General features: G+C 46.7%; 1 protein-coding gene and 1 long non-coding RNA gene across 2 annotated transcripts in view; one reads left to right on the top strand and one right to left on the bottom strand.

Moving 5' to 3' along the window:
• LOC110294175 (beta-alanine-activating enzyme-like) overlaps positions 1 to 3910 on the bottom strand; it is an 18689-nt gene extending 14779 nt beyond the window's left edge. The window contains exon 1 of the mRNA XM_029477336.1: positions 2961 to 3910. Within this exon, the coding sequence (XP_029333196.1) occupies positions 2961 to 3625 (665 nt within the window). The 5' untranslated portion in view covers positions 3626 to 3910. The remainder of the gene's footprint in view (positions 1 to 2960) is intronic.
• A 4085-nt stretch (positions 3911 to 7995) lies between these two features.
• Positions 7996 to 9786, top strand: LOC110293948. Its single transcript, XR_002377900.1, has 3 exons — positions 7996 to 8208; positions 8473 to 8592; positions 8948 to 9786. It is a non-coding gene; the product is annotated as an uncharacterized LOC110293948 (long non-coding RNA).
• The last annotated feature ends 519 nt before the right edge of the window (positions 9787 to 10305 follow it).

The following is a 10305-nucleotide window of genomic DNA, read 5'->3' as shown; positions in this document are numbered from 1 at the left end:
CGAGACAGGGTTTCTCTGTGTAGCCCTGGCTGTCCTGGAACTCACTTTGTAGACCAGGCTGGCCTCGAACTCAGAAATCCGCCTGCCTCTGCCTGGGATTAAAGGCGGGCGCCACCACGCCTGGCCCGCGAGTTACTTTTTAGCACCTCCTGTTTAAAACCCTCAGTAGCTCTTCCTTTCTCTTCCATAGAAGTCGACATAATGTACACCTACAATCTCCAAAACTGGGAGATGGAGGCAGAAGGATCCAGAGCTCAAAATCATCCTCAGCTACATAGTTGAGTCTGAAGCCAACCTGTGATACCTGAGACCTTAAAACTCTAAGAAATCCATTTGTCCCTGACTCCCACTCCTATACAGCCATCTTCCTTGTCCTGTCATGTCACAACACTGTCCCCCGTCCGAAGCCCACCACCAACCCAATGCCTGTCAGTTCGCCTGTGCAGCCCTGCCCTCTCTACCTTTGTCCACCAATGCCCTTCATGAACCTCTCTCCTAATTCCTCTCCTCTTGGGGCTTCTATGCCTTTCTTTTGCAATTTGAGCGTGCAACCTTGCCAGGTCATGAATTAAATGCTTGGCTCTGAGCTAGTGGTGCTGGTTTGTGAAGGTTCCACTTTAAGTGGAACCTGGTTGGAAAGAGCCAGGTAGCTGGGGTCACGCCTTTGAAGGTTGTCCCTAGTGTGTGGGCCTTTATAATTTCCTCTGCTTCCTGCCAACCATGAGGAGAGTGGCAGGTTGCATGTTCCCACTGCCAGGATATTCCATCCATGTTTGTAGAGCCAGGCATCCAAGGTTAGACTCTCTCTGAAACCACAAGCAAATAATACCCCCTCTTAAGTTGTTTCTGCCAACTATTTGGTCAGAGCAGGTAACTACTGTACCCGAGGAGCAGTGTGAGCACCAGCCTGCTAGCCCCAGAAGTTGCCAAGGGATGGAAAACTGGTTGGTAAACTGGAAAGGTTTGGGGAGCCATGATGTCTAGGGGGTCTTGAGAATCTTGTAAGGATCTTTTTAGGTTGACCTCAAATTCATACCAGAAGCTCAGGAGACCACCGTAGGGAAGGACCAGGGAAACTATGCAGTTTGAGCAGGAAAATATGGGGGTGGGGTGGATCATTAATCAAGTAGGCAGAATCTATTCATTCAGAAAGTCTGAGTCTGCATGTGAAGCCCCAGGGAGGCACGGAGTGACGAGAGTACAAGAGAATTGGGCTTTGGCTCCTTCCTTTCAGCTCAAGGAGGTGAGTCAGCCAGGGGTGCTGGCCCAGATCTCACCCTCCTCTGCTTGAGACTAAACTCAATGGTCCAGAGGATGTACCCAGAGGATGGAGCCCACAGTACAGTGAGTGAGTCACAGGGCTGAGTCACAGCCCACTCAGCCCCTTTCAGGGCTCTGACGAAGGCTCTGCCAGCACAGCGACAACAGCATTCTAACCACACACACACACACACACACACACACACACACACACACACACTCCTCCTCCTCCTCCTCCCAACTGATGACCTCACAGTGTGCTTCTCGTGACTGCCAGCCTCACAGATTTCACGGGTTCAGTGAACACTCCTGCATCTACCACATAATGAGCTCCACGTCAACCTTTGTCACTCACCCACTCATCTGTCCCTTCCCTGTGCAGGTACTGAGCTAACATCTCAGCCCTGGCCTCTAAGGAGCTCTCCAGGCAACACTGGAACAATTCCCATCCTGGCTTTAGCATTTCAGAGGCATGGGCAAGGAGCAACAAGAGATTCTTCCACAAATCAGTCTTCCTTCCCATACAACACTCAACACGACATCCAGGCTGAGACATGGACCCTCTAACGTAGGGATGGGTAGAGGACATCTGACCCCATGACTCACAAGCCTGGGCTGTTCTACTTCCCAGAAGGAATACCAAGCCAAAAGGTTTTTATCTACATAGATCCAAACATCCAGTTTTCTTTGAGTGCCACATGGGGTTGGTTATATATTGAGATCTGTACCAAACAAATTGTCAGGTCCCAAAGAAACCCAGGATGAGGCTCACTAAGTACTTGTGACTCCCCTTAGCCCTGCTTGCCCCGCCCTCTACCCTAACTCTCTTCAGTACAGGGGCTTCAGTCCCCTCCCCAGCTTCCCATTCCTGCCATGGTGGCCATGTGCTCTCTTGGTCCTCCTGGTCCTTGCTTCCTCTCTTGGTCCCCTTGCCCTCTCTCCTCTTCTCTCTCTCTTCTTTCCCCATCTTGCTCTCCCCCCACTCTCTTCCCACAATTCAGTCTGCTGATCAAGCTCTGTCCACTGGTTTCTCTCCCTCATCTGGACTTCTCCCAGATGCCTCTGGCTGAACTTGCTGTCATAGCTACAATAAAACCCTTCTTCTCAACCATTCGTGGAGCAGGCATGTCCTCATTTGTGTTAATAATAAAAAATAAATTCACAGAGGAGAAAGGAAATACAGTACGTTGATAATTTTCATCTATTTACAGTCTTAAATATAATTTTGCTGTAGAAATTAACATGCCACAAGAAGACATTGAGCCTAGACTAGTGGACCCAGAAGAAGTTCTAGTCTTACTTGGCCATTTTCAGTGTGACTATTGAGTTGGGACTGTTTTTATTATTTTTTTATATATTTTTTCTTTAAAATATAAGATTTTTATTTTGCTTTGTTTTCCTGTTTTCTCTCCATATTCTGGGACCGACAGTGTGAATTTTTAATTTTCCACTTTTTTCCTGTTTTCTCTCCATATTCTGGGACCGACAGTGTGAATTTTTAATTTTCCACTTTTTTCCTGTTTTCTCTCCATATTCTGGGACCGACAGTGTGAATTTTTAATTTTCCACTTTTTTCCTGTTTTCTCTCCATAGTACAAACTGGCATCAAACTTGTTCTCTTTCCGTCTCTAGCCTCTCAGTCCCCATGACACCCAGCTTAAAACACACACTCCAGGGAGGATTCCAAGGACAGGACCTACCGGAAGTGCTGGATATTAGGCAGTATGCATGCATGGGGCACTCTGACAGTCTTCGGTGTCCCCGTGGTCCCTGAGGTATGGAGGACATAAGCCAAGCAACCGTCATGCCGCATGTCCATGTGCTCCTTCTCTGGGGTTCTGCTCTCAGCACTCACTCTGTCCTCTCCATCCGTCACCTTGTGCTGATCTGTTCTGTCACTGAGCACTGTGCTCACCCCACCATCTTCCCAATACAGTCTGAAGAGTGCCAGGTCCTTGTGTTCCACGGAAACTGTGTCATAGTTCAGAACTGTCTCATGTGAAGATTTGAATTTACTTAGCTGCTGTTTTTCAATGAGAACATACTTTAGGTCACATTTTTTCATAAAGTAAGTTGATAAGGACGGTGGAGAGTCTGGATCAATGGGCGCATACGCTGTGGGGATCTGAAGAATCCCTAAAATCCAGGAGGGTAAGTTTATCCCAGGTTGACAATAGAGACCAATTTCCCGAATTCCTCCAAAGTCACAGTGTGCTGACAGAAAACCGGATAATTCTGAAGCCTTGCTCAACAGAGCCTTGTAGGTATAGCACACTGGATGCTGGTTATTGCCTTCGTCAAAACATACAGCTGTTCTATCCATATAGACAGAGGCAGTCTGAAGCACCAACTCCTGAAGAGTCATTTTATTGAGGTTTGTCTAAACACTGGTGGCCGAGAAATCTGGGGATGTGCCTCAGGAGTTAAACCATCCTTGTTCTTTCAGAAGACATAGGTTCCATACCAGCATCCAACTGGGAGCTCAAAACAGTCCATAGTTCCACTTCTGGCTGATCCGACAGCCTTTGAAGACACCAGGCACGAACATGGTGCACTTACATACATGCAGGTAAAACACTGCTATACATAATGGAAGGTGAGAACCCACTTCTGAAAGGTCCTTTTTGTTTCTTCACCATGCTGCACATGCGCACACAGCGTGCACTTCCCAGCCCAGCCGCAGGCGCTCAGCCGAGTTGGGACTGTTTTTAAAAGAGGTGTTGTCTCATTGTGCCACCCAGGTCAGTTCCAAAACGCTCTCAGCCTCCTAAGCAGCTGGATCCTAAGTGTGCTACTGTACTCTGCTTGAATTATGACAAGTGACAGCAGAGGCACCTGACTATTAGAAAATATACACCATCAGAACTCAGATGAGCTCTAGGCAGCTAGGTCTTGTCTAACCACTTAATTTTAGAAGTAGGAACTGGGGGATAAAGAGCCGGTTCAGCAGTTAAAATCACAGGCTGCTCTTCTAGAGGACCAGGGGTCAGTTCTGAGCACTCATACAGACAAGTCGCAACCTTCTGTAACTACAGACCAAAGGAATCTGATGTCCCCTCTGGCTTCCATAGGCACTGCAGCATGTGGTACACAGACATAATTGGGACAAACACCCATGCATGCAGAATAAAAACAAAGACAGTTATGCTGGGGATGGTTGGTACAGGCTTTAAATCTCAGCCCTTCAGAGGCAGAGGCAAAGAGCCAGGGGGATCTCTGTAAGTTCCCCTGGGCTACACAGCAAGTTCCAGGACAACCAGAGATGCATAGTGAAACCTTGTCTCAAAATAAATAAATAAAATCTCAAAAAAAATTAGAAGTAGAAATTCAGATCTGATATGATGGCTTATGCCCGCAGTCCCTGAACTTGGGAACATAAACAGAAGGAACACCACAAATTTAAGACTAGCCAGGTCTACATGATGAGGTCTGTTGTCCCTCTCAGAAAAAAGAAAGTTTAATTATTTGATAATTTCTGATAATTCCAGAAATAAAGCATATGATAGAAGTAATAAAAATACTGTATTAATTTCAGCATACCAGCATAATCACCAATGCCATTCATAATTATATTTTGTAACTTTTTACACAACTATAATCACATAATATAAATAATTTTATGTACCTTCTTCATTTGCTCTTATGTTCTACTTCTATCTTTGTTATTTTTTTAAAAAGATTTTATTTTATGTATAAGGGTACACCATAACTGTCTTCAGACACACCATAAGAGGGCATCAGATCCCATTACAGATGGTTGTGAGCCACCATGTGGTCGCTGGGAATTGAACTCAAGACTTCTGGAAGAGCAGTCAGTGCTCTTAACCACTGAGCCATCTCTCCAGCCCTGTCTTTGTTATTTTTAATGGCTATATATTATCCCAGCAAGAAGAGAGTCTTAATTTTTTTCATGGCTTACTTGACCATTCAAATCATACCCCAGTACTAGATCTTGCTTTTTCCATTGTCTCTGCCTTTGGGATAGTGTAGCTGGTAACATTTTGAAGTCAGGATATATATGTTAACAAATTTCGTGAGGATGAAATGAATCAGCCTCTCACCTGTACAAGCTGTTCTTACTGTATATTTTTCTTTTCATTGCCAGAGAGGCTTAAAGAAAGCAGCTTCAATTTCAATGTGTGACCACAATGTCTATGGTTACACCTTCTGACCTGTCTGCTCTACTACAGACTCACAGTGATAACCATGAGTATGTCCTGATGTCTGTCAAGACATAACTGGGGACTATGATCGGGAGACTAAGAACCTTAAACAAAACATGTTCAAAGTCCATGGCGAGGATTATGGGAAGGGCTTCCTTTACGTCATGTTTATCTATTTATAGTTACCAGGTATTACTGTAGTTAGAAAAATGGCCAGATCTAGTTAATCTGGAGGAAAGAAATTGCAAACAGCTGGATGTGGGCTTTAGAATCCTACAGAAGCCTGACATGACCATGAGTTTTCTGTCAAACTACGGAATCATCATTTACATGAGATAATGTCTTTAGAATCATAGGACAAAAAAAAGAAAGAAAGAAAGAAAGAAAGAAAGAAAGAAAGAAAGAAAGAAAGAAAGAAAGAAAGAAAGAAAAGAAATCATAAGACACTAACCCTGAAGTAACATCAAGGCGTTCAGGCACCAGCATTGCACATGTGTGTAGGTGGTGCACTAGGATAAATGAGTGCCATCCTTCTGCAGAGAGTGCTGAGGGCACACAGTGTCTGACACTGGCCAAGCACTTGTTTTCACTAGAACAACTGCTGGTGGGGTGGGGGAGGTACTCAAACAAGTGACAACAAGAATATGGCATTGCTGTCCTTGCTGAGGTGGCGGCTTCTTCTTCTTCTTCCTCCTCCTCTTCCTCCTCCTCCTTCTTCCTTCCTTCCTTCCTTCCTTCCTTCCTTCCTTCCTTCCTTCTTCTCCTCTTCTTCCTCCCCTTCTTCCTTCTCTTCCTCTTCTTCTCTTGATATATATATGTGTGTGTATATGTATATATGTATATATCAATGTATATATATCAATGTGTATATATATATATCAGGATGACCTTGGATTTGTGGCTATACTCCTGCTTCTGCCTCCAGGGTGCAGAGTACTGGGATTACAAGCATGTACCATGATACTTAGCTAGACATTTTTGTTTTTTGAGACTGGGTTTCTTTATGTAGCCCTGGCTGTCCTGGAACTTATCATGTAGACCAGGCTCCAATTCAGAGATCCACCTGCTTCTCCATGCTTTGCTTTGAGGACCTTTTCTTTTCTTTTCCTTTCTTTTTCTTCTTTCCTTTTAAAATGTATATGAGCACACTGTTGCTGGCTTCCAACGTATCAGAAGAGGGCATCAGATCTCATTACAGATGGTTGTGAGCCACCATGTGGTTGCTGGGGATTGAACTCAGGATCTCTGGAAGAACAGTTAGTGCTCTTAACTGCTGAGCCATCTCTCCAGCCCCACCTAGGGAATTTTTAATAATTGAAATTACCCAACATATGCAATGGAATATCTCATGCTTACATTCAGAAAAAAAAAAAAAATCTTCTTGTTACAATGAAAACCGGGTATGGAAATACCAAGTCAATGAACTTGGTCCAAGTTCAAGGTCAGTAGAGGGGCTGCACTCCCTGTGCCTCGATCCCGGTCCTTCTACTCTTACAAACATGCAGCATGCCTACTACTCCGACTTTTCTTTCCTTTGTTTCTAAAGACAGGGTCTCACTATGTAGCCTTGGCTAGCCTGGAACTCACCATGTAGACCAGGATGGCCTCTAACTCCTAGAGATCATCTGTTTCTACCTAGTGCTAAGATTAAAGACATCCTCCAGTGTCCCCCATCCTCCAGTGTCCCCCATCCTCTAGTGTCCCCCTCGTCCTCCAGTGTTCCCCATCCTCCAGTGTCCCCCATCCTCCAGTGTCCCCCATCCTCCAGTGTCCCCCGTTCTCCAGCTCACCTGCTGCATCTGAGTTCCCACTGTAAAGGGGATCACAGATGTTTCCACAGTCGGGGTTGGTGAAGGTTAAGGGGAGCATCAGAGACACCTTAAGTCTGGTTCTCACCGTCTTTATACCTTGCCCAATGGCACATGCCAGCATGAGAAACACGGAAATCTGGCAAACCATGCAATCTACCAGAAACTCAGCTGTGAAGGGAGAGACGGTCCAAGATTGCCTGCAAAGTTTCTGCTTCCCTTCAAGCCCTCCAGAGGCAGGGCCCCAGAGGAAGGAGTCCTGACCCTGCCATCTTCCTTAGACTCTAGGGCCTCCTTTTCTCTAAAGAGGTGTGGAGGGTGCTGAGTGTGGGGTGAAGGGGAGATCAGTGCAGCCAGGCTGCAGTCAGGCACAGGAGGCTGACCTTCAGTTAGCTGCTGCTAGACTGAGCTCCCACTAGTTACCTAGGAAGGCACCCAAAAGCACCGGGAGGCTGCGGGGCAGCGGGTTGGGGCAGAGACCAACCAGGAGAAATGAAGGGCTTGGTGTGGGGAGGGAAAGGAGGAAGCGGGGGGGGGGCAGTATCAGAGAAGAAGGAGCACTAGAGAGTGTGAGGAAAAAGGCAGAAGTCATTGTGTGGGGAGGAGGTTGAGGGATGATGCGTGGGGGTGGGGGAGGGAGAGGAAGGAAGGGGTCAGCGGTGGCGGTAAGACTTTGGAGAAGGCAGGAGAAAGTCGTGAGGGAGGGAAGAGGAGGCGGGCGCTCCTGATTCTCCACTTTACTGCCCATTCCTTCTCCCTCGCTGAAACGTCCAGCCTGTGCCTTTGTGGCCTCTTGGGCTGGGTTGCAATCTCATGCCAACCCGCTTGCCGGTTGTCAGGAGGCCTCTGGGGAGGACGCTGCAGGAGCCTCAAACGCCACCTACTCCCGGCCTCTCTCCCGGTTGATGTTTCTATTTTGGGTACCACATTATTTCCTGCTGTGATTTTTTTTTCAGGCTTCTAATTCGGGCTCTGAGGTAAGCTGTGACATCCGCTCGTGCCCGCAGGCCCCTCCCGCACACTGCTTGTCCTCCTGGGGCGCGGGCACCCCTCAGGCCCAGCAGCAGCCCAGCCACTGCGGGGAGTCTTGGCAGGGCCTGCCTAAAAATAAGCTTTCGGATTTCCCCTCCCCCTAGTAGGGCAAAAGGAGGCTAGCTGGAATAGATTTCTAGGCAAGGATTTGAGGGGGTGATGGAGTGAGGTTGACAGGGACCTGCTATAAGCTGTGCCATTGTACCTAGCAATGGGAGTTGAACACTTCCGTGTCCGAGGTCTGTTTAACTATGTTTGGACAATGACCCTTTAGAGATGCTGATGAAGGCTACACAGAATCCCAGAAACTATCCACAACAAACTCATAGGTAGATTCCTGGTAATTTTAGGTTTGTGCACTTCCTTGAGTTGGGGAGCCCTTGTTCAAAGCCCTGGGGATGCATGGACGCCTCCCTCCCTGATCTCTCCTCTCAACCTCGGTATTCCTCATTATATTTAATCAATATGTGCTTAAAAAGAAGTCTCTGTATGTGCAAGTACTCCAAGCACAGGCTATGTCCTTAGGGAAACAACAGCCTCCTAAAACTGTCTTCTGGTTTACTCTCGGGGACCTGCTGGCCATCTGGCAGTGAGGGCACCCACTGCATTGGGTTCTGGCAGATTTAAGTTCCGAACTCAATTAAGTAGGCTCTGTTTTTGGTTTTCCTGACTTCTCTCTCACAGCAGACAAAATGGTAAAGCTCCCGGGAGCCTCACCCATCCCAGTCCTTGGAGGTGACTTTAGCTGAGACTTCTAGCAGTAAGGATATGGAGCCTGTTGTGCTTGTAGCCAGGAGCCTAGCATAACTCCTCTGAGAGCTACCCAGCAGCTGACTGAAACAGATGCTGAGACCCACAGTCAAACATTAGATGGAGCTTGGGGACCCTTGTGGAAGAGTTGGGGGAAGGACTGCAGGCCCTGAAGGAAATAGGAACTCTACAAGAAGACCAACAAAGTCAACTAACCTGGACCACTAGGGGCTCCCAGAAACTGAACCATCAACCAAAGAGCATACATAGGCTGGACTTAGACCTCCCTGCACATATGGAACAGATATGTAGCTTGGTCTTCATGTGGATCTCCCAACAACTGGAGCAAGGGCTGTCCCTGAATCTGTTGCCTGCCTGTGGATTCTGTACCCTTAACTGGGCTGCCTTGTCTGGCCTCAGTGGGAAAGGATGTGCCTAGCCCTGCAAAGACTTGATGTACCTAGGTTGGGGGGGTACCGGGGGAGGAGGGAGGGTTCCATCTTCTCAGAAAAGGGGGTGGGGGGACTGTGTGAAGGAGGTACGAGGAGAGGGGAGCAGCAATTGGGATGTAAAGTGAATCAATATATAGATAAGTGAATATGTAGGAAAAATGATTAAGTTCCTCACATGGCTGAAAGTGAAAGAGGCAGCATCTTTTAAAAGGTCTTGGTTCCTGGAGGTCTTTTTTTTTGCTTTTGAATCACATGCACCTTGTCTGCTGTTGCCTTTATGAACATGTAACATCCAATAAAATTTGTTTTTTAAATCTTTATCATATTTTATTTGTGTGTGTGTCTGTAGACCAGGGTGGCTTCAAACTCAAAAATCCTCCTGCCTCTGCCTCCCAAGTGCTGGGGTTAAAGGTGTGCACTGCACACACACACACACTCATGCCACCACCACTGGGCTAGGCTAATTTCTAGCCATACTACTTACTAGGAGGCAGAAACCCTGGGAGGTAACTAAGTCTCCCAGGAGACTTTCCAGAATAGTATTAGGAAAATAGCTTGAGAGAACTTGTCTACTTTGTAAGGATCTGCTGGTGCCTTGAAATCTTGGACTTCCCAGTCTCTAGAACCTTGAGAAATGAAATTCTATTTAAAGATTACTCAACCTAACGTATCTTGTATGAGCCACCCAATGATTTGAAACAGGTACACTGAGCCCAAATTAAGGAAGTGATGTAAGATAAGCTATTTCTAGAACACTGAATTCGGACCAGGACCCTATCTCCAGGAAACTAGAGTGGCTAATAATGACATTACTAGCCCTTGAAGTAGGCTTGTTCTTGA

The sequence above is a fragment of the Mus caroli genome, chromosome 5 (genome assembly GCF_900094665.2).
Source record: "Mus caroli chromosome 5, CAROLI_EIJ_v1.1, whole genome shotgun sequence".
Taxonomy (NCBI): Eukaryota; Metazoa; Chordata; class Mammalia; order Rodentia; family Muridae; genus Mus; species Mus caroli.
This window is presented reverse-complemented; position numbering and strand designations above follow the sequence as displayed.